General features: G+C 45.2%; 5 protein-coding genes across 8 annotated transcripts in view; 3 read left to right on the plus strand and 2 right to left on the minus strand.

The window, feature by feature from the left end:
- The first annotated feature begins 501 nt into the window (after positions 1-501).
- Ets21C (Ets at 21C) lies at positions 502-7,032 on the plus strand. 2 transcript variants are annotated; one of them, XM_017233420.3, is made up of 3 exons: positions 502-1,962; positions 5,715-5,955; positions 6,063-7,032. In XM_017233420.3, the coding sequence occupies exons 1-3, from the start codon at positions 1,200-1,202 to the stop codon at positions 6,595-6,597; spliced, it is 1,539 nt and encodes a 512-aa protein (XP_017088909.3). In that variant the 5' UTR covers positions 502-1,199; the 3' UTR covers positions 6,598-7,032. The 2 variants fall into 2 exon arrangements, with proteins under 2 accessions (XP_017088909.3, XP_017088910.2); XM_017233421.3 differs by lacking the exon at positions 502-1,962 and adding an exon at positions 4,245-4,560.
- On the minus strand, positions 6,923-8,919 carry nAChRbeta3 (nicotinic Acetylcholine Receptor beta3). The gene is made up of 4 exons (XM_017233422.3): positions 8,727-8,919; positions 8,469-8,662; positions 7,617-8,256; positions 6,923-7,544 (listed from the first exon to the last, which is right to left on the minus strand). Exons 1-4 carry the CDS (start codon positions 8,830-8,832, stop codon positions 7,147-7,149), a joined length of 1,338 nt encoding a protein of 445 aa, XP_017088911.2. The 5' UTR covers positions 8,833-8,919; the 3' UTR covers positions 6,923-7,146.
- A 751-nt stretch (positions 8,920-9,670) lies between these two features.
- On the plus strand, positions 9,671-11,713 carry LOC108119965 (minor histocompatibility antigen H13). Its single transcript, XM_017233423.3, has 3 exons — positions 9,671-9,988; positions 10,061-10,911; positions 11,215-11,713. Exons 1-3 carry the CDS (start codon positions 9,779-9,781, stop codon positions 11,321-11,323), a joined length of 1,170 nt encoding a protein of 389 aa, XP_017088912.2. The 5' UTR covers positions 9,671-9,778; the 3' UTR covers positions 11,324-11,713.
- A 309-nt stretch (positions 11,714-12,022) lies between these two features.
- Positions 12,023-13,373, plus strand: lwr (ubiquitin conjugating enzyme lesswright). The gene is made up of 2 exons (XM_017233424.3): positions 12,023-12,181; positions 12,268-13,373. Exon 2 carries the CDS (start codon positions 12,320-12,322, stop codon positions 12,797-12,799), a length of 480 nt encoding a protein of 159 aa, XP_017088913.1. The 5' UTR covers positions 12,023-12,181; positions 12,268-12,319; the 3' UTR covers positions 12,800-13,373.
- Positions 13,374-13,771: 398 nt separating this feature from the next.
- Positions 13,772-23,561, minus strand: part of ush (Zinc finger protein ush) — a 56,402-nt gene continuing 46,612 nt past the window's right edge. The window contains exons 3-8 of one of the 3 annotated variants that reach the window (XM_017233415.3): positions 17,925-18,904; positions 17,447-17,853; positions 17,118-17,384; positions 15,604-17,014; positions 14,885-15,024; positions 13,772-14,825 (exon numbers count right to left, since the gene is read on the minus strand). In XM_017233415.3, coding sequence (XP_017088904.2) covers positions 14,399-14,825; positions 14,885-15,024; positions 15,604-17,014; positions 17,118-17,384; positions 17,447-17,853; positions 17,925-18,904 — 3,632 coding nt within the window. In that variant the 3' untranslated portion in view covers positions 13,772-14,398. Of the gene's footprint in view, positions 14,826-14,884; positions 15,025-15,603; positions 17,015-17,117; positions 17,385-17,446; positions 17,854-17,924; positions 18,905-23,561 lie in introns of those variants that run through there. The other 2 variants (XM_070276817.1, XM_017233416.3) reach the window with 2 other exon arrangements.

A 23,561-nucleotide genomic window follows, 5' to 3' on the forward strand; every position in this document is an offset into this window, starting at 1 on the left:
ACAACGACTCATTGCAGTTTTCCGAGAAAAATGACGCGTCGAAAGGCTGAAAACAAACATCGGAGCGGCCTGGGAATCGATGAATGAATTTTCGCTCAACCGAAAACGACCTTACCCCACCCACCCCATCGAAAGCCCATCGAAAGCCTGGGGAACTCCACCGACCGCCACCGACCAAACCGGCGATCGTATCCACATGTGTGCCCGAGTGACTCATCCGGCCCAGTAAGCCCAGTTCCACGACGTCATGCTTAAGGTTGTTATTTGCCGGCGATAAGCGGAGAAAGATTCCGAGAGCTTTCCAGAGCGAAAACTTTGGCCAGGCCGGTAGCCAATTTGGCCAGGGAACCGGTTGCTTCTACGTGGTTCTCTCCCCATCGAGCCGATTGATCATGAGGCACTCGGGGGAGCAAAAAGCTCGCAAACGGTGACTTCGTCATTGCTTTATCACACCGTTGGCCGGGAGGGTGATCGTTTAATTCGTCACTTGGCGTTCGACGCTGAATCGGTGCGGACGCAAAAAAATATTATAGTTCTATATACACAGTCCCGATCAGAGATCAGGCCTCCTTAGCCAGGTCGGACCCGGTAATCGGTCAATAGCGGTTATTAAAAAATTTCCAATCGCTAACTTTCCGCCAGAGATTTCCACAACTCACGGTTTCGCGGCACGTGGAAGGAAAGTGGATCCACGATTGTTTGGCCAGCAGGTGAAATACCTTGGTGAATCATCCGGGTTTGTTGTGGCCTCACATCCTAAATCCGTTTCGATATTAATATCAATAAAGTGCATTTCCAAGGAAACTCAAATGATATTAAATGGTAAAAATAATAAAATACCAAAGATCTGCTGCTGAGATGGTGTTAAAATAAAAAAAAAGTGTTAAATAAAAAACTCATAAGTAAATTAAAAATAAAATAATAAAACAACGGAAGCAGAATTCAGTTTTTTAAAATATTTCAAGCTGTTTTCAAGAAATATAAATTAAAAACCTTTGTGAATTCTAAAGAAAAAGTTATAGTGAACAATTTTGAGATTGTTTTTTAATTGTGATTTCATTCTTCCGATAAAATAAAACCGTGTGCTTAATATTTCTTAATAAATTGTATAATGAATCTACATGAAAATAACACAAAGTTTTCAAAAATCGGAAGCTGATAAAAAATCGTCAAGTGACCAAAAAAAGAATTAAAATTTAATGGCTATTCTGCAGAATTGCCTACAAAGCCTTAGTCACATCCAGATCCAGCTCCAGACGATACAAAGTGTTTGGTGCCAACAGAGGCCACTGAATGCCATGCACCAGGATGTCCCGCAGAAGAGCATCGGATGCGGCAACCAAGTCCAACTGGAAGCGAAGGAGACGAAGAAAAAGGAGGATGCGCCCGAAGTTGAAGGAGCAACCTCACCTAGCAGACAAAGACGAAGGAGGCGAGGAAGACGCTGTAGCAGTAGTTCTACCAGTGAATCATCCAGTGACTCATCCTCGGATTCTTCTACTGACTCTGATACCTCGGATGACAGTAGCTCCTCCGCCTCCTCCAGCAGAAGTTGTCCAGTACCCGCCCTTAATAAACCAGAGTCCGCGTCCCTGGACACGGTCACTTCCCCAACCGCTTCTCAATCTCCCCACCCGCCTCCAGAACCAACCAGAAGGGATTCCACCGACTCTTATAGGAGCATCACACCCGTGGAGGTGCCGGTGGATCCGCATGCCTGGACCGCCGAGGACATTGCCAGCTGGGTGAAGTGGTCTACGCGAAAGTTTAAGCTTGATCCAGAGCCGGACATCACCAGGTTTCCCAAGGAGGGTCGAGAGCTCTGCGAACTGAGTCGGGCCGATTTCTGGGTCTGTGCAGGATCCAGGCTAGGCGGCACGCTCCTGGCCAAGCACTTTGCCCTGAGTCTGTATCAGGCCACAGGACGCGAGACGAGTCCCATGCTGAATGACAACGAACCAAGTGAGTAGATCTTATAGGCTTTTCTTATAATAATTGTAGAACAATGACCTATAGTTGTTGCTTTCACTTACGATTTATAATGCAATTATACTATAAACAATATTCGTAGTAATAAAAGATAAGTGTATATTATCTTGAGTTGTTTGTAGGGCCTTTGCAGTAGGCCATTTTCTACAAATTATAAAGATAAACCAGCAATTTTCTAGTTGTACCTGGAACTCAACTTACGCATTTACGTATTTAATTTTCCAAGGAAATTGGGAAGGGTAACCTCCACTTATAAGTAGTTCAATTAATTTTAATTCCTTGAATCTATGGGAGTTTTAAGAATTATAAAGGATCTAATGACGAATAAAATGATAAAGAACTTCAAAATGATTAGGAAAATCAAGCCTCTACCTAGAGAGTCCTTTCAGCTATATCCCTAAACACTTCTTCTTATAAACTTGGCTCATGTTTAGTCTTAGAAATAACTTTCCTCCGAAAGAAAAGCTAATCTCGCTGCCCATAAATCTGGAGCGTCCAGTGGCCAGAGATTGAACTGCTTGGTAATTGGGTTCACGTGCAATTCCCAACGGAGCGATTCTAGGAGAGTGTGTGTGTGTGCGTGCGAGTCCTTTGTGGTCAGGACATCAATTGAATCCTTTCGACCTCTCCGAGAAGCCAAATGGCCACTGATTAAGATGCTGACTTGCCGATAGACGCGTTACTTATGTGTTTCATTGATTGTTTTTCCCACACTCCTCCTCCCACACTTAATTCTACCCCCCTTTTGGTTAATGCCCCGATAACGAAGAAAAGTGGCCAAAGGTGCGCCAGGATCTCCCTTCCCATCTCCCAGTGAACAACCTTTTAATTACCTCTCCTCCAAGACAAACTTTCCAAACTCCATAAACGTAAATCGCTGCCGAAAATCTCAGGGGCGACAGCAGCAAAGTATGCAACACTTTTCCAGTTATTAACTGCTGATGATGACAACGGGGCGGAGTGGGAATATGGGGGCGTGGCAGGACTTAGCGGGCGGTCGCGTCAAGTGATGAACTTAATAATAAACGATGTAAATATGATAATTTCTCGCAGGATGTGGCATCTAATAATAAAATCAAAATAATCCCACGCCAGCGACAAAAGTCGCCGAGTCAAGTTTAAGGACTCAACGAGGCAGAGGATGACTATGCGGCTGGGTGGTTTGGTTGGTTTGGTTGGTTGGCTTGTCAGTGACAACAGCTCTGCGGGTGGTCAGCTTCAGAATCCTCACTCCTGCCCCCGTGGATCCTGACTGGGGGTGGGGGAATACAGGAAAATATTCATTCGTCGCATCCTTCCTGTGGCAACATCAGCCACATCGGTTGCTGAAAAGCTAAGGAAAGCCTCCTGATTTGGGTCTGGCATATGCTGGCGGTGGGCCTGTGTAAAGGTTACCCTGATCCCCGCAAGCGTGCGACGTCGATTTAATTGATTTGTTTTTTATGCCAAAGAGGATTACGCGTCGTCGCCGTCACGCAGATTACAATTGTTGTTTGTGCTTCACTGTCTGAGTCCACGCCCCCTTTGAATGCAGGGTATTTGGATATATAAAGGGTATATAATAGTCAAGGACATACATCCTTTTAGGAAAAATATTAAAAACTAATCAAAACCAGGATCATATGAATTCTAGAAACAAAATCTATGGTTTTCTTGTTTTTTTGGAATTCCCAAATATTCCCCCCACGCATTTTTTTGTTTTCTAATTTTAAAATAAACAAAAAATTATATGACATTTTAAAAATAAACAAATGATTTCTTATAGAAGGTATTTTTCAGTCAAAAATCTCAGAAATCGTAAAGTCACTTGTTTTTTTGCGCTTTGGGGGCGGTGGTGTGGGTGGTGGTTGAGTGGCTGCACGTGCCCTCTGACTTTTGTGACTTCTCCGGCAAATGCCGAAGCAGCATTTACCACCAGCTGCGCAGGTGAGCCGTAGTCGCAGCCGTAGCGCCAAGATGCCAGGCATCCGTCCGGTGATAAGGAGCGGATTCCGGCCAGCGATTCCAGATGAAAGTTCAGTTGCCAAATGGCCATCGCCCTAAGCGGTTCACACGCTCTCGTGAAAATTCCAATGGAAAAACCAATAAAATAAAAATACAAATCTTAAACTATGTGAAAAGTGAAAATGATAAGCTTGAAAATCACAACCTCAAGTATTTTTTAAAATAGATAAAATACAGAAATATTCACATTCCTAAATAAAGATTTTAAAGAAAAGCTAATCCTCTTAGCTGTTAGAAATTATCCCAAGAGTGTAGAACAAAATGCTACAAATACCGTTGCCAAAAAAAGAAATTCCTAAGTGAAATATCTGAATAAAAATTTATATAAAGACCTGAGAATTATTAAAAGACTATTCATCATGAGTGTCAGCGTGGATGTGGGCGTTATGTGGCGCCTTTCGGAGGATTTCAACCGGCGTTTCGGCCTCCGGATGCAGCCGACGCCTTCCGTCCCCCAGCATCCACATTCGCACCACGCCGCAGCGGCGGCGGCGGCCGTGCACCACCATCACTACCACCACCACCATCAGCACCACCAGCACGCTCACACCTCAATGATCTTCAATGGTAAGATCGCCGTCTTGTTGGCCAAAAAATTCATAGGAATTTCCGCTGAGGCACAAACTTGAATGTATGAATGAATGGACGGCGACGAGGAGCTTTCTCAATGGTTGCTGGCATTTCCGGTGATCAGTGTTTCTGCGTCTAGAAATGTGAATGGTTGGCCACATGGTGCTGCTGCGGGCCGGGGACTCTTGGCTGGCTCTTGGCGGCGGCACTGCTTGATCTGGTCACCGGCACCGGGCACTGGGATGAATCATCCGCGTCAAGGCACTTTCGCGACTTTGGCCGCGGCACTTTGAGGGGATTTTCCCGCGTAGGTGAACGGAGCATATAGTGGGAATGTCCCAGTGCCGGATAGCCAAGCCTATTATCATACCAGAACAGGATTCCTTGTCCGAGGTGCAATTTTCTGAGAATTTTTATTTACAATTTATGATTATTTCAGCTGTTTATTCAGTTCTTTGTTTTTTCCAAACAAGGTAAAGAAGGGGGATTTAAAAATGGAAAAGGGTATTTCACGACAGTTCCTTGTTTTGGTATAATTTGAAAAATAATAAGCTTATCCAAAATATTCAAAAGTTTAAATATGCTTAACATTTTTAATATATTTTTCTATAAACCCATATTTTCTTATGTAAAAGGATACAAATATTTCTAGTTTAATCCTGGATAAGCGCTCTAAAAAAACTTCAAATAATAAAATACAAATATTTTGTTTGCTTTTCATGAAAGTATAAAAGTTAAAGCTTTTCCTTGAAACAAATAAATATTTTTTTAAAAAATATACTTGATCTATATAAAGTTTCCCTGATAAACTGATTATAATTATCTTGACCACATTTGTTCATAAAATGCCATCAAAATGAAGACATGTTTGCCAGGTTTTCTTAAAGTGTGACAACGGCCTCAGGATTTATGTCCGCTTGCGGTTGATTTTCTGTGAATCCCGCCTGGCTTATGGCTTTCAATTCTATTTGGCACTCATGCCACGTTGCCGTCGCCCACCAGAAAACCTCGTCTGACTGGGTTGGGTTTCATTCGCGATTCTCTCCCCGGCTAGCTCTCTGCCTCTCCGTGTATCTCTTGTTTTGTATCTGTATCTGTATATCTGTATCTGCGGACTAATGAACCCCCTTGTGGTGCTTCTCTCATTCCAGATCCGTATCAGCTGCTGAACGCTGCCTCGCACCGATTGGTCGCCCAGGGCTCTGGGGGCCAGATACAGCTATGGCAGTTTCTGCTGGAGCTGCTCGCCGATTCGTCCAACGCCACCTGCATCAGTTGGGAGGGCCAATCGGGCGAGTTCCGGCTCACAGACCCGGACGAGGTGGCCAGGCGATGGGGCGAGAGGAAGGCCAAGCCAAACATGAACTACGACAAGCTAAGTCGGGCACTCAGGTGAGTTATTCTTTATTTTAATTGTTTAATTTTAAAAATTAGTGAAAGCTAAAATCTACTTTTAAAAAAGTATTGGGTCTTTAAATATATATTTTTACACCTTTCAGGTATTACTACGACAAAAATATAATGACCAAGGTGCATGGGAAGCGGTATGCCTACAAGTTCGACTTCCACGGCCTAATGGCTGCCTGTCAGGCTCAGGCGCAGGGAGGAGATCCGGCCAGCAGTATGTTAGGTTCCTACAATCACCACGGCGGCGGAGGGATGCAGCTGGCCCGCCACCCACCGCCGCCGCTACACCACCACCACCATCATCAGCACCAGCAGCACCACCAGCACTCGCATCCGCATCATCAACTGGGGCAGCCCCATTTCCTGCATCCGCACCATACGTCGCCGGCCTCGACGAGCTCCAGTCTGGGATTCTCCTCACCATCCACGGCCTCCTCACAACCGTCGCCTGGGCTGGCCACCGTCTCCACCTCAACCGCCGCCGCCGCTGCCGTATCCGGAGCATCCGGCTCTGGTGCTGCGACATTTTCTACACCATTCCAAGCTGGGACAACAGGAGATACGACCAGGACATCCTCAACGGGCAACTACGACCAGGGCACTCCCACCACAAATGCATTTAATTGAGCCCAGGGCAACCCCAATTTGTCGTTGGGGTTGTAAACTCCCGAATTTCGATGAAATGGAGGTGGAGAAGGTCACTGGGAGTGGGGGATGGAGGATGCGCATCGACCACCCACTGCGCAGGGAGAGAGAGAGCAGCGCAGAGTCCACCCATCCGACAAGGGTCAGACCTTTTGGCCGTAAAAAGGACATTTCGCATAATTCCAGCTACTTTGGGTTAATTGTGGAATTGTGATAACCTGGAGCATCGCAGAGCAATATACTCGAGAACGAGAAATAATTTGTTACTTCGCCTGTTATCCTTCGCTTTTAGTTGTAAGCCTATGCATTCGGTAGAGAATCCTTTATTTCCAAAAAAAGGTTCATCTTCATTATATAATTCTAAGTTCGCACAAAAGAATAAAATACAGGTAATCATTTAAAAAAACGGAAGTATAAGTGATTGAATGCTTCTATCTCTTGAATAAGCTTTAGGGAGAACCAAATTAGTATACAATTTTTCAAATTAAGAGCTTATTCGAGATATATTAGCATTATTGTTTTAGTTACATCCTAGACAGCACAAATAATGGCCAAAATCAAAAAGGCCAGACTGAAGACCAGGAAGCACACTCGATCTACAGCAGTGGCCAATAGAACCCAATCGAACTGGATAATCCGAGATACTGCCACTTCATTGGGATTAATGTCCAGTGGATTAGTGGCATCATCGTCGACATCCTTCCCATTCTCGTACAGGTGCTCGTCCATTTCCTTGTTCTGATCGGAATTCGGTTCCAGGCTGACGCAGAACTGCGAAAGGAGCAGCCAGGTGCCGAGTTTTCCGTGCAAAAGCTTCTTAAGGATATCAGGTATACGTCTCTTGTGCTTTGCTGTGGCCAAATAAAGGACAGCCACTTCAATGATGGTAGATATGCTGAGGAACATCAATGTGGTGCTATAGAAAATGACTAAAAAGGATTTTAAAGAGGGGATATTATTAAAAAACTTCTAAATAATAAGATAACTTTCATCTAACTCACCCACAAGCGGCGTTTTGTTGGCCACAATTGGTAGTAACTGGGCAAAGTACATCAGGAAGGCAGCTATCACTATGATGAGTAATCCGTTGATCAAGATCTTCTCGCCGCCCATGTGAGGAGGTAACCAGAATGCGGCCAATGCGAGGATAACTATACACGAGGCTGGCGTATAGATGATGGCTTTGTAAATGGAGGATTGACGCTGTATTGTCAGTGTATACTCCAAATAACCGTAGTAGTCCTGGCTAACAAACTTGACCTTGGAGTCTACGATCTCCCATTCGGTGGATGGAACCGAACTATCAAACTCCTTGGCGGAGGAAAGGTCGCCCTTTCCCGTAAAATTTAAGTCCGACTTGATATCCTTCAGGCCATAGGATCCGATCTTTAGCTTGCAGGTTTGCTGATCGTGCGGCCAATTGATCATATTGAGGTTACAGTATGCAAAATACATGGCTGGTGGTACCCACTGGAAATGCCCATCATGGGTTAAAATAACATGGTTGTCATCAAGGCTTCCGCCATCGTTTCCGTCCATAAGCTTGATTTCCGGCTTCCAAACTTCGCTAGCCTTCAGGGTGATCTCAGTTATGTTGTCATACTCCGATGGCGTCCAGATTCGCATCTCATCCCTCCAGCGCTATAAAATATAGGTTTCTTTTTAAATTATCTTGAATGGCTTTGGTGTTAGAAGTACCGGATTAGTTCCTTTGTTTCACTTGGATTTACAAAGGGGAAACACTGCAATCTTTTTATGAGAAACAAAATAAAAAAACATGTTTTTCCCATGAAGCTTATCAATTAACTTTTGTTTTTTTAACTTCATTAAGTTGTTATTATATGGAATCTTACTATATTCTGCCAACAGTGAACGTTAAGCTTGCCACTCATCTCTTCGACATCCAAATAGGTAATGGTTATACCCAATCCCACCGGTGTCGGCACTCCTTCGAATTGGGGCTGGATATTTTTGTTGTAGTTGAGGAAGAGCCCGGCATGAAGACGATCTACAGCCTTGACATTGCCAGTGCTAGGATCCGTATCGGCTAGACAGAATATTTTCAAGTTATTATCATCGCCTTGTACAATCAAGGAATTTAATAGACTCACAGTTGGCGCCTGGAACGGATGCGGTAACAAACAAAAAACATATTTGCAGTAGCCTCAGTAATTCATGACCGGAAATATGTGGGTTTATCTCTACTCTCGACATCATTTAAATATATTTATATCAGGTTGGAAGAATATGTGCAGTGTTTGACTCTCGGCGTCCGGAACGGAACTGAATGCCGGTCCAACTTTAACACATGGCTCCGGCTCTGATATCTCTATTTTCTCGGTTCTGTCAAGTGGAGATGGCGATAGCATCCCCATTCTCTGGATACAATTGGAATGAAATGATTCATTTTTAAAGATAGTTACATAAAAATCATTTTTTATTCATCGTGTAGAAAAAGTATCGAAAAAACCTTTAAATAATACAAATAATTAAATTTCTATGGATCGACTAATCCTTGTACAGATCAATTTTTTCATTGATTGCTTATTCAATTTACAGATAGCTAAAAATTGTTTGCAAATTTTAAAATTTACAAGAATTGTAAACTTTAGTTAGTCACAGAATTTCAAATGACTTCGTAGATTCATTATGCAGCTCTTTTAAAGATATTAAGTAAAGTTTTGATAACAAGGCTAACAGAAATGCGAATATTATGGAATTTTTTTTTAATAATTTAAATTTGTACACTATATTGATAAATGTATAAAATTATAATGTTAGAAAATATTTTGAAAATAAAGATTTAAAAAATATGCATTTAAAAAAGCGCGGTGCTGCCAGATCTCGTGACTTTGGCGCGAAAAAAAGTTTTTACTGAAACTGCTTAATATTTTTGTTAATTTTTAACAATAGTTATATGTTTTTATAATAAATCGTGTATCATTTATTTTAGAAAACCAAATAAACCCAAAAAATATCGTCAAAAATATTGCACTTAGTGTGACCATTTGGTAATGGTGCGAAAATATTACCGTTTCGTGGACGTCACACTGAGCCGAAAGATTGTTGACGTGTTGCTGCTGCGTGTCACTCAGCATTTTCATATTTCACCCCCACAGGCCGGATTTTGCATTTTAACGGGGAACGGGACTAGAACAGGAGCATGGCTGAGGAAGTGATTGGAACTGTGAAGGAGACCATCAAGGGCATCTTTGAGAATGTTAGCGCGCCCAAGAACGAGTCGGCGCCGGTGGAGAAGAAGCCATCCACTCCGGAGGGCATGGCGGTTGCCTACGGCAGCCTTGTGGTGATGGCCATGTTGCCGATTATCTTCGGTTCCATACGGTCCGTCAAGCTGCACAAACTGAAGAAGGTGGGGTTGTAGATTTCTCCAATTCTTGGCCAGAGTTTCGCCTATAACTTTCCCTTTCACTTTCCTTTGCAGTCGACGGGCGAAAAGGCCGACACGATGACCAAAAAAGATGCCATGTACTTCCCGCTGATAGCCTCGGCGGCACTGTTCGGCCTGTACCTGTTCTTCAAGGTCTTCCAGAAGGTGCACATCAACTACCTGCTCACCGGTTACTTCTTCGTTCTGGGCGTGATTGCGCTGGCGCACTTGCTTAGTCCGGTGATGAACTCCCTGATGCCGGCAGCCGTGCCCAAGGTACCCTTCCACATCCTCTTTACCAAGGGCGAGGGTAAACACAAGGAGGACATCATCAACTATCGATTCTCCACCCACGACATCGTCTGCCTAGTGATCTCTTCCGTCATTGGTGTCTGGTACCTGCTGAAGAAGCACTGGATTGCCAACAACCTGTTTGGCTTGGCCTTTGCCATTAATGGTGTGGAGATGCTGCATTTGAACAACTTTGTTACCGGCGTGATCCTGCTCAGCGGACTGTTCTTCTACGACATCTTCTGGGTGTTCGGAACTAATGTGATGGTCACCGTGGCCAAGAGCTTCGAGGCGCCCATCAAGCTAGTTTTTCCCCAGGATCTGATCGAGCATGGCCTGAACGCATCTAACTTCGCCATGCTGGGATTGGGAGACATCGTCATCCCAGGCATCTTCATCGCCCTCCTCCTCCGTTTCGATGACAGCAAGAAGCGAAAGACAAGGATCTACTTCTACTCCACGCTGACTGCCTATTTCTTGGGTCTGCTGGCCACCATCTTTGTGATGCACGTCTTCAAGCATGCCCAACCGGCGCTACTCTACCTGGTGCCCGCCTGCATGGGTACTCCCCTGCTGGTGGCCCTCATCCGCGGCGAGCTGAAGGTGCTTTTTGCGTAAGTATATAAATTTTTAGTTTAAAGTTCTGGATGAGAACTTCTTAGCTATATGTTGCGCTTTATATTAATAACTTAATTCATCGTTCTACCGGTTTTTTAAGAATTTAAACTTGTTTACCTAAGTGTTTAAAAAGCTCTGATATTTTATTTCTAGAAAAGATCACAACGGCTTAAAATAGTTGATAAATAATATTATAAACGAGCCCCTTATCATAAGTGACATTATCGTAGCTTTATAGATTTCATATAATTAATTACTGCAAAAAATACATTTAATTTGTAACTAATTTTTTCTTCCAGCTACGAAGATCATCCCGAGGAGAAACCGGAAAAGGAGAAGAAGAAGGAAAAGGAAGAGGGTACCACCTCGTCCAGCAGCAAAAAGAAGGAATCCAAGAAGGCCAAGTAGGGCTAGGCGTTGGGACTTTACCGAACAACATCTCCATTCTTTCCATCCATCCTGTCTTCTCCAGCTAGCCAAGAATCCTTTTTGTTATCACTTCTACACATCTTCCTGTCCCACATCCTTCGTACAATCCGTACGCCATACACTGCTATAAAAGACGAATCGCTTTTTTGAGTTATTTACGTTCCTTGGCCAGGCACAACAAAAACCTTATTTAGTTATTCGATTAGGATACAACTGTAGAAAATTAATTTGTCAACTTTTTTACACGATTTAAAAAAAAATTAATTGCTTAGACACCTATTAATTTATGTAACTCCCATGCATGGGAGGAGTACATTTAAGAATGATGTTTAAATACAAATATATTCCAATTTTTGAGACTCAATGAAAGGTTCTCCAATAAATCTACTAAAGGATCTCTAACTGAAACCATTTGAAAAAAATTCCAGAAAATTATTTTTGTGGCACAATAAAGGGTTTAAATAAAAAATATGAATATTTAAAAAAATACCATGGAGTAGTTTTTTATATTAAATAAGAAAAATAATCTTTTTGGAGATGGGAACTAATTTTTTATAAATTTATTTCATATTTTAATCAAAACATAAAAATTTATGAAATATTTTAACCGATCCAAGCATACTGTTTACCAACACTAAAACCCACAAATGGTCATACCATTTTCGGTACGTCTGGCGATAGTGTGACCTACACCGCAAAGCAATTTTAGCCCTTTTTCAGAGAACAAGCGTTCCATCGTAAAATTGCGCTAGAATTTGCAAAAAAAGTTGAAATAACTTAGCCGATCATCTAAAGCTGTTAGAGTAACTGCCACATCGAAGTTAAGCTATTGAAAAGGTAAATAAATATGCGATTAGTACGCAAAGAAGTAGAGAAACCGGGTCAAAAGCATTTCTTACCCACACACACATTTATCTCGACAGACGCGCGTGTACAGCAAACTGCAATTTGCGTAAAGTGGGAAAACGTTGAAAGATGTCTGGCATTGCTATCACACGATTAGGCGAGGAGCGCAAGGCGTGGCGGAAAGATCATCCCTTTGGATTTGTGGCCCGTCCGGCCAAGAATCCTGATGGCACTCTCAACCTGATGATCTGGGAGTGCGCCATTCCCGGCAAGAAGTCGACCCCATGGGAGGGAGGTTTGTACAAGCTGCGCATGATCTTTAAGGACGACTACCCCACCTCGCCACCGAAGTGCAAATTCGAGCCGCCTTTGTTCCATCCGAACGTCTATCCATCTGGCACCGTCTGCCTGTCACTGCTCGACGAGGAGAAGGACTGGCGTCCGGCCATTACCATTAAACAGATTCTACTGGGTATTCAGGACCTGCTCAATGAGCCGAACATCAAGGATCCGGCTCAGGCGGAAGCCTACACTATTTACTGCCAGAACCGATTGGAGTACGAGAAGCGTGTGCGTGCCCAAGCTCGCGCCATGGCGGCCACCGAGTAATCCATAGCTGAAACAGCTTCCCCACATAGACATTTAATGATCACCAAGCTCATATACGACCCACAAAAAGCACACACACACACAAACAAAATAAAACAAAACATCTAGGCGGAGAGCGTTTTCGGGAACGCTTTTCATATCTTTTTACTTTTTCTAAGTCGATGTAATTCAAAAGGAACACTAATACCTACGAACCAAATGCGAATGCGAACAATTGCAAAAACCCCCAATTATCAGTTACAAAATAACGTTGTCGCATTTAAAGCACTCTACCATCATTTAAAATATACCTTTATATGTTCTCTATGCATCAGCGAGGCTTCACCACTACACGGATGAGTGAGTCATGCCGGAGAATTGGCTGCGTGGCATGTTACTCTCCATTCCGGCACCAGAGAACTTGAGATGGGGAGATCCCACGTTCACAGTGATTCCAGTAAACGAAGTTGCAACTATATTTTGTCATCTTATTATTTTGAATAAATGTAACGAAATTATTTGTTGATTACATTAAGTACAAGCTAACGTATGTACTCCATGATTTCAATAAAAGTATATAAGATCTAAAACAAAATATTAATTTGTTTATATTTAATTGAGCCACGAGTTTGATTAATTCTTGAAATTAATTTTATTAAATTGTAATATTTGAGGTTATTGTTATCTGAAGCACGTGAAAGGGTCTATTTCCTGAATATAATTTCTTCAAATGGAGCTAAATGTAGGGTATCATAACTTCGTCTTACCAAGTTGCTAAAATATTGTATGTATTCTCTTTTTAAAAATCGATGAGGTCATTAAATAGGGGTTCGAGCTGTGATGGCCATTTATTGAATCTAATTTCTTGTACTTTTTAATCTAGATAGGTAATAATTGTACTATATATTGATAAGAAAGTCTATACGCACCTTTTAAGCTTTTACAGCTCCCAGAAAACCTTTGCTCGTACACCCACTTTTGAATAAATTAATTACTTTTATTGTCGCACACACTTAATAAATAATGTACTCAGTTAAATTACACAGTTTTAATCGCCACGCCTCTGAGTGAGGCTGTTGGGCATTTACAATATATATATATATATATATATAATAATGGATCTAAATAGGATTACTTTTGCTCCTCCTCCTGCTATTGATCTCTCCACAATCCGTATTACTTGCAAACTTGTAGTTTCTCTCTAAGTGGTAAGCTTTGGCATGCATTATATGTCATGGTGCCCACTTCATGGGTATGCGTCTATATGTCTATATATATATTTAGATTTTATGTATTGTATTCTATATATGTTTATGCGTGTATGGTGTATGTATATATCTACTGCTATCGATCGATAAGTCGTAGGAGTCAGTCCCCAAGTGGCATATTGGAAGTGGAGGGCAGCGACAGGGAGATTCTCCAAGAATACTGTCGTCGATTACAGGTTATAGATTACAGATTACGGTTTTAAGTATAGTATAGTTGTAATAGTTTACAGGGTAATGTTGGCTAAGCTTAGGATTCGATTCGATTAGGTTCGGTTGCTCCGTCTCTGGTTCAGAAGCACTTGTAATACCATTCCAGCTGCTTCCGCTGCGCCTCCCAACGCATCTGGCTCTCTCAAATGGCCGCCTCCTGCAGGTTCTCCTTGTTCTTTTGCTGGCCCCCACCCACCATCCCTACACCCAGGCCCAGACCAACTGCTGCTCCGGCTGCTAGATGATTCGGACTCGGACTGTCGTTGGCCTCCGGTCGGAGGGGCTTGCTCTTGCAGTAGAACTGTTTGTGGGCCAGGTAGGTCTTCACATAGTTGAAGGATATGTCGCAGGCGGAACAGTACTTCTTCATTGCCTCGGCGGCGGCGGCAGCAGCTGCAGCAGCGGCGGCTGCCACACCACTGTTTCCCAGGGGTGATGCCAATGCCACATCTATCCCAATTTCCTGGGGTTCGGCTTTGATGTGTGGCGTGGGTATTGGTGAGTTGTTGTTCTCGTGCACCAGGCTCAGGGTGGAAGGTGCATCCAGAGGCTCTGATTTAATGTGGAAACTAAAAAAGGATGGTTTCAATTAATTTTCAGTTCCAGAAATCCCAGATAGACTTCCTACCTTGTGACTTCGCCATTGGAGCCGTCATTGGAGTGTTGATTGGGAGTGGAGTTGGCAATAACCTCCTGTTCCCTGGTCTCCGGTGAAATCGAAGGGGAACTAATGGCCACATGGGGATGCAATAGTTTCATGTGACGCAACTGCAAGTAGAAAATTTTTAAATTTAAAAAAGGAATAACTATCTTCGGATGGAGCCGAAGTTGATATACCCTTGTGGTTACAATTGGATATTTCCCCTACAGGATGTAGTACCCTATAGGGTCCACAGCGATGGCTATATCTTTCCCAATTCTCATCCGATTCTCAAGCGGAGTACCTTAAACGATTTCTGGATCGAGTCGCCACCATTCTGCATCAAAATCCTGAGACAAAATATTTTTTAGATTTTTTGTCCATTTTTCGTGACTGATCCCCTGAAAATGGGCTTTTTCCTTATAGGGCCCACAGTGATGGGTATATCTTCCCCAATTCTCATCCGATTCTCAAGCGGAGTAACTTAAACGATTTCTGGATAGATTCGCCACCATTCTGCATCAAAATCCTGAGACAAAATATTTTTTAGATTTTTTGTCCATTTTTCATGATGGGATCCCTTGAAAATGGGCTTTTTCCCTATAGGGCCACAGTGATGGCTATATCTTCCCCAATTCTCATCCGATTCTTAAGCGGAGTACCTTAAACCCTCTGCATGGGTATAAATATAATCTAGTCTAGCTTACCACATTGCCCTTGTAGGTGGAACCATAGTTGCAGTAATCGCAGTTGAACAGCTGCGGTGGATGCTCCATGGATTCTAGTGGTGCCGCTACTGCTCCCGCCGATGCTGGCAACTCCTGGACCACATTGGCGCTCTCCTCCTCGAAGATGCAGGTCATGTAGTGCTCTTCATTCACGTCGCTGGTCTTCTTGTCGAAGTGCGTCCGGATGTGGGTGCGCATGCCACGGAGGGTGTTGCCCTTGTATTGGCAAATGCTGCAACGAAAGGCCTTGACCGTTCCGTGCATCTCCATGTGCTTCCTGGCTAGAGCTGCCGTGGGACTGACCACTCCACAGACGGGGCATTTGTTGACGCTATTCGAGGCGCTCGGTTGGGAGTTGGTGGGAACGGTCAGTGGATTGGAGGCGGGAGCTGGGCAGGGAAGTCCTATTTCATGGAGGGTTTTGCACTTTCCGCACTTCTCCTTTGTGATCGCCAACTGCCCGGGATCTGTGGGCGTGCCAGCCGGAGCGGCAGCAGCTGCCCCTCCCTTGGGGCAGTAGTAGTTCTGGTGCGCCCTCAAATTATCCAAGGAGGTGTATTTGATGCCACAGGCGGCACAAATGAGCTGCTGATAGGCCACCGGAGAGGTCTCCACGGAAGCGGCTGCCCCTGCTCCACCGCCAGCTCCGCCGGGATTAGAGGGCGAAACAGCCGATTTGGAATCACTATCGCCCGATCCCTCTTGGTTCCTGGCCGAACAATAGTGCTGCTTGTGGGCCAGATAGTTCTCGTACTTACAGAACACTATATTGCACTCCTTGCACTTGGACACTCCCTGTTTCACATAGATCTGTGGCGGTTGGCCGCCACCAGATGCTCCACCTCCGGTAGAGTTGTTGCCTCCGGTTTGAGCGGCGGGAACGGGTGGGAAGGCTGGTGAAGCGCCACTAGCCCCTCCGGCCACTGCAGCCGCCGCCGCAGCTGCCGCCAGTTTCAAAGCTAGTTCCGGATTGGTTTTGGCCAACAGCGATTCGGAAAGATTAAAGTCTGCCGGCAGCATTGCCGAGAGCATGTCCAATCGATGTGGTACAGCCACATTCAGACCTGGTGGCGACATGGACGCAGTACTTCCTGCCCCAGAGCTCCTCGGACTAATGGCTCGCCGTTTGGGTGAAGGACTCATGGAGGGACTGCTGGGCAGGGAGGGTGCACACACTATCTGCTCGGGAGTGACACTTCCTCCACCTCCGCCTCCAGCGCCGGCAGTCGCAGTGTTTATATTCTCCTTGCCTGTAATACCTCCTCCCATGGCTCCCAGTCCAAGGACTTCCTCCATGTCGAATAGCTGTTGCAATTGTCGCTGTCTCAGGCTCAAGGAGTTCAGAGAGATGGGGGAGCGGCGTAGGGAAAGGTCCAAAGGAGCAGATTCTCTAAAGGAGGAAAAGTGATGGAAAAAATAGGATGTATCTTAAGTACTTGGCTATTCTGAGAAAGGATGCAGGATAATCAAGAGCTAGGTCAATATAAACCTACCGAGTGCTTCCCGCTTCCTTGCGCTTGGGCTCCGGTGGACTGCTCTTGGGTTCTATGGCTTCTGCGGCGGATGAGGGTGCTGAGGGACGCTCTGGCTCCAGGCTGGGAATGGGCAGGTTGTGCAGGTTGATGCTGGAATTGCTTAACTGGTTTCCACTGCCGGCCAGGGCACTTCCCAGCAAGCCGGTGGCCAGAGGCTTGATGGCGCCGTTTTCCACTGTAAAGAGGGTGGATTCCGGATTCACGATTCCCGACGCGGATGTGGGCCTGCAATAACGAATACATCCCTGAGTAAGATCCGTATTTCTCCACCATTTTTTAAGACTTACAATGGCCCTGGAATGATGCTGGCGGCCCGAATCAGAGAGCACGGAATAATGATGATGGGATGGGTGGGCAGAGCCAGAAACGGTTGAGGTGGTGGGGCTTGCAACGAGGCAGCTGCTGCTGCCGCTGCAGCCGCCGCCGCAGCAGCCACCATTGCCGGCGTGGGTGTCTTGTTCCTAGCCTGGGGACTCAGTTTTCCGGGTGCTGTGGCCTGGGCAGACACTCCAACTGCAGAGGCTACCGATCCCGATGCACTCGAACCTCCTCCGGCGCCGGGAGATGCATCCGGTTTGGGGGTTAGCTGACCTTCTGTCCGGCGGGAACTGCAGTAGTGCTGCTTGTGGGCCCGGTAGGTTTTTATGTTGTTGAACCGGATATCACAGTCGCTGCAGTAGCGATCCGTTTGCTGCTGGGCAGGATTGGAAATTGGGATTAATTCAGACTCCAATTACTGGGTCACAGCCTCAACACTTTACTCACTTGACTAGAGCTCTCCTCCAGGGAGTTGCTTGGCACACCGGCCGCCGGCAAGCCGTTCTGGACGAGATTCGGCAAGCTGGCCACCACCAGGCTGGGAGTGGCCGGCGATGTCTGATGCATTCGCATGTGTCGGTTGAGAGAAACCTTCTTGTCGGCACTGTAGGAGCACTGGGTGCAGGCGTACTGCTTTCCAGTCCGGGCCATTTTGGCCGGCGGTTCCGAGGATCCGCTTCCCGAACCAGATCCTGACGCCCCCGAGGATGCTCCGCCTCCTCCTGATTTGTCGCCCGTGCCAGCTGCCTGATCCTCCTCTGCATCCTTCTTCCTGTGCGAACAGTAGTAGGCCTGATGGGCCTCCAAAGTCGAGGGGGAACTGAAAGCGATGCCGCAGGGCAAGCACATGAACCTAGCCTGCTTCAGTAGGGGCTCCAGAACCTCTGGCTGGGTCGGCTTGCTAACCGGCGGAGGTGCCAGTAGACTCGGCTCTGGCAGATTCAGTTCCTTGGCATCCGGCTTGAGGGCCGGATCTGAGGCCAGGAGTGCGTTCAATCGCAGCTTGGGCAGTTTGGGAGCCACCTGGGAGGGTGATGGGCATGGCGATGCTTCTGCCTCGGGCTCTGAGGGCGGAGTGCAGGGCTGCTCCAGCTTTGGAATCAAATGGGGCGACAAAGGGCTTCTCGGTGGTGTGCTGGGAGAGTTCGGTGGCAATTCTTCTCCCTGACGCTCTCCCTCCTCCTCCTCTTTGGCCGGCTGGGGCTCGTGATTCTGATCCATCGTGTCTGTTTCCATCAAATCCTCAGCCTGCTCGGCATTAGTCTCTTCCGGCTGCTCGGACACATCGTCCTCCTCCGTCTCATTATTGTTGTTATTGGTATTCTCGTGGTTATCAGAGGAATCTTCCATCTGATCTGATAGCTGATCTTCCAGCTGATGAAGCTGCTTCTCCTCGCCCAGCTCCTGTGCGGTTAAATCTTTGGAATCTGGAAATAAAATTATGGAATAAATTAATATTTGTTTAAAAAAATATAATCCTAATTCCCCAATTTAGAAAACCATCCTGGGAACTGAATCCTTGACCAAACAACGAGCATATGGCAAGAACGACTTTAAGGCCCCCAAATTGGTTTCCCAGAATCCTCCAGAATCCCTTATTGCCCCATTCCGGCCAAGATCTATGTGTCAGCCAGCTGCTTTGGCAATTATTATCGAACAAATTGTCAGGCTGGTCAGCGAGCTGTGAAAACAATGCGACAAGAGCCAGCGGGAGGGAAAAAGGAAATCCAATCGAACCCAAGACCATCCCGGGGGGGAGAAGAGCAAGTTTATCCGGATTGGCCATCTCTTACGTGGAAAAACGCTGATGTGGGGAGTAAGGAAAAGCGCTTGCTTGGTGGCATCTTGGTGACCACTGATGATTAGGAGAGGGCCCGCTGGAAGTTGGCCAGAATCCCGAACTGACATCTGATTTGTTTTCGGTTTCGGGCCAAGGCAAAATATTATAACGACCAGTGCGGCGATGCTGGCCGAGATTATGGTGCAGCGGACAGACAGAGTGCGGAGAGTGGACAAGCCAGTGGACGTGGACATGGACATGGACATGGCATGAAGATGGAGCTGCAGGATAAGAGCAGGCGCAGCTTGCAGTTTGCATCTCGCTTCGCCAGAATTTCGACATCTCGACTGGGCTCTGCTCGTGCGGGCCACAGCTTCCAAAAACGATTTTTTTTTGTATATTTCTTCAATACCCACAGACCGCCCACTCCCCTCTGGATAGCCCCATTTTGGAGGCTGGTGAAGATGCGCGTTGACCTGTCAATTGCTGGCTATTGAAATGTCAGCACATCGAGAGCGGTAGAGTACGGGCAACAGAGAAAGAATCTTAAAGGGAAAACTCTTTTAGTTTTTTTTTTAAATTCTGAGGCGAAATGGTTTGCTTTCTGGGCAGGATAATACACTCTTATTTAACTCATTTTTATTTTAAAATAAATTGACTAATAATATAGAATTAAATATTTTTAAAATTAAAAGCCAACTATAATTCCATAGTTCCACTTCTCTCTGTAAAAATCAAGTTTGTCGCCTAAGTCTTTTGATTTCTTTGTGATTTCATGCTTGGTTTTTGTTGTTTTTTGATTTCAAAAGTTTTTTTTATTTTTTCATTGCTGCCACTGCCACAAATGTTGCAACTGTTGCCAAACTATTGACGGCCCGCCCTAATTGCCGCCGTCGATTTTTCACGAATTCACACAATTCTGCACGTGAGCAATCGGTTAGAAGAATCAGTTCGCCCCTCCTCAGTTCACCCCGGCCGCCGTCACTCCTTGACCCCGTCGTTGCCACAAAAGGGCTCACTGCTGGCATTCCGAGGCATTCTGCTTATTTGTAAGATATTTATTGCCTTCGATTGGGTAGCGATAAGCCGCACACGTAAAGTGTTTTGTCCGGGCAGGGATCGGTTCGGGGTGCTTCCCAGGGATAGGGGAGGAGAGAGTGAGATGGCCGAGCGCCGATAGACTGTGAACGGGAGACTAACAGCTAACAATGGCTTTGACTTTAGCTCCAATCTCCCCCCCCCCCCCCCCTCCAGTCTCCAGTCTCCAGACTCAGAGATCCCCAGCCTCTGAGCTCGAAGCCCCCAGCGACAGCTGCCTCTGCTCCACCGTCGAGGATTAGCTGCAATGGTGAGATGGTGATGGTGCTGGTGCAGCAGATCTTCTCCAGCGATTGTCTCAAGCGAGTGCCATCACAACACCCTCTCCTTATTTTCATTGTTTTGGTGGCTGGTAGCTTGGAGAATAAAAATCAAGAGGTTGCTAAAAATGTTTAAGTTTTCAAAAGAGCCTACATTTCTTAAATTTTTTGAATCAGATACCTGACAGATTTTTTGATATTTTAGCAAGATTTAATAGTGCCTAATATTTGAAAATGTAGTTAGTAACCTCCTTGTGTATAAACAATTTTTTGAATAGTCATTTTAATACCCTTTTAAGTGCGTGGCGGAATCCCAAGGCTACGCACTGGCATATGAAATCGATTTCGCATCTGGAAACATGCAGTGTCTTCGCCGAAACGGCGATCGCTCCGATCGTTTGTTTAGCCATTTCGTAACGTTACGCCGCCCCCTCCCTGCCTTCCTCCCTCCCATCCGGATGCCCACTGCCAGCTCAAGCCCCCCCTTAGCCCTCTTCTCCATGGCCAACGCCAACAATTGTTTATCAATTTGTTAAATCAGCTCTCGACCGACGTCTTCGGCTTCAGGTCTCTTTTGCCTCACTGTGTGGAAGTTGCGATCGATCCTCGCCGATAAGCGACACAACAAAAAACACACACACACATACACAGCATAGGTGAGGAGGGAGGTGGTGGAGGGGGGAAGCTGGCACTTTATCAGCCGGCAGATGATTGTTGCTGGTTTCTCACTTGGCCTCCACAGCGGCAGCAGCAGCAAAACTTTACTCGGTGGGCGTTGTTGGCAGCCATAAACAATCGAACAATTTGGCCAAGAAGAAGGCCCCAAGATCCCGATCCCAATCCCAATCCCAATCCCAGTTCCATGCCGATCTTGGCCAGTCTGAGAGGAGCAAGGATCGACCCTTTGTTCATTTGTCGCTAGTTTTCAATCCACAGACCGCCGTTGCTGCTAATCGTTTCGGGGTCAGTTAACCCGAAACCACAAAAAAAAATAAAGGGAAACTGTAGAGATTGGATGATGTTGGCCAGGGAATAACCCGAAAGTGTCTAGGATGGTCGCCAGAACGTCTGGCGGGATGAGCACCTGGAGTTCACTAGGCACTGCGGGCGTATGCGTAATGAGCGGGCTAACAGGGCGGATGGGGTTTATGTTTTTGGAAAATAATAAGGCTTTCTGGATTATGATCTTCAGTGAATGGTTATTTATTTAAATTGCTTGTTTTAGTTGTGATTTAAGGGGATTTAATATGGGTTTGTTTGTTGCTGTGAGATATTTATGAACTATAGAGTTTAATTTTAAGTTTTAAAGTTTCTTGCTCCAGACCACCTAAAAACTCCTAGAATTTGGATGAAATCCTTAGATCCCCAAGAACCAACTATGATTAAATATTTTCCATAAAATATACTGCTCTGCCCCGAAGCTTTTACAGTCTCATTAGTCACAGAATATTTTGGTAAAAGACTACTGCTCCACCGCCTCGAAAAACCTCCAGGGAGTATAATTAAACAAATTTCTGAAGACGCAATCGATGATCGGAGTTTTATTTTTTGTTTTTTTGTGAAATTGAAAAACGTGAGTGAGAAGCTTTAAAAGAAGATAGACAGAGACAGGGCGAGGAACAACGAAAGAGATGGCGAGAGAATAAAGCGAGTCTGCAGCTGCCAATTGTGATAAGAGAAATCTTCATTTTCGCGCGAAAATTTTGCCACCTTGCCTTGGGTTTCCGGGGGTCTGTGTGGCTGTGTGGATTCGGGATCGGGAATCGGGAATTGGGATTGGAGGCTGGAGCAGGAGGCTGAGCCTGGCAACCTGGCACGGGTAATCAACGCCATCAGCAGCTTCGGAGTTTTAGGAGGCAGCCAGCAAGGTCTCTGGGCCAACTCCGGCCTTATCAATTGTTATTAATCAAAGAAAAGAAAAAGAAAAGGCCCCCTCTATAAGGCAAGGTAACGAATGCAAAGAGCGCAAAGTTCGCAAATTTCATTTCACTTCACACTTGGCCAGGAGGAGGAGGAGGAGAACAAACCTCTTGGTAACTAAGTTTCGGAAAGATCTGTTCCTTAATTTTTTTTTTGTTATTTTTTGTGGATTTTTTTTTTCTCCGCCGTGTGTCCGTGTAAATAATCAACATTCTCATATCTTGAAGCTATTCGTGATTTGCTCTGCTCTGCTTCTTATTCCGCTCCTTCAGCATTGATTTCTTTCCACGGCAGTCAGCACCTCTCTATGGGAACCCGGAGAGGAAATTCCTTCGATCCAAGGATAAGCAATTTTGTTTCTTCAACAAACCTCTTAACTTTATTTTTGTTTAGCTTTAGCATCCCCCGCAGAATAAAGACCATCGAACAGAAGTTCGATTTTCAACCCAAAAAACTAATTTAGTTCACTTGGTTCAACAAAAGCTGATGATGTCAATGGGAGGAAGAGATTAAGTGGTCTGGAAGATGGCTTGGAAGGGGTAGCTGACTAAACAGTTGGGGCTAAGAGGTTAGAACCTAAAAGTTAGTAATGGTAAAGGGTTTATAGATGGGAGGATCAGCAACACAGATTCTTTAGCTCCCAAAATAAAGATTCTTTTCAGCTTATAGTTTCTAAGGAAAGTAAAGCTTAAAACAAACTATGATTTTTATTATAAAAACCTTTTAAAACCTATTATTGTAACCCCAATTGTAGGTGTGTGTCCTGGTATGTGTATAGACCAACCTATGTGGCACTATATCTGCGATCTATAGAAACCGAAACACAAGCCACAGACAAAGACAGACCCAGAGCCAGACTGGCAATTCTTCGAAATCGCCCAAGTCAAAGTCTCTTTTTGATGTCTTAATTAAAAAACGTGCAAATGATACAAGGGCAGCGGGGAGTAGAAGGGTGCAGTGATCAGAGGGTGGGGAGGGTTTGATCGTCTGGGGCCTGTGGAACAGAGAACAGAGTTCAATGTTGAG

The sequence above is a fragment of the Drosophila bipectinata genome, chromosome 2L (assembly GCF_030179905.1).
Source record: "Drosophila bipectinata strain 14024-0381.07 chromosome 2L, DbipHiC1v2, whole genome shotgun sequence".
Lineage (NCBI taxonomy): Eukaryota > Metazoa > Arthropoda > Insecta > Diptera > Drosophilidae > Drosophila > Drosophila bipectinata.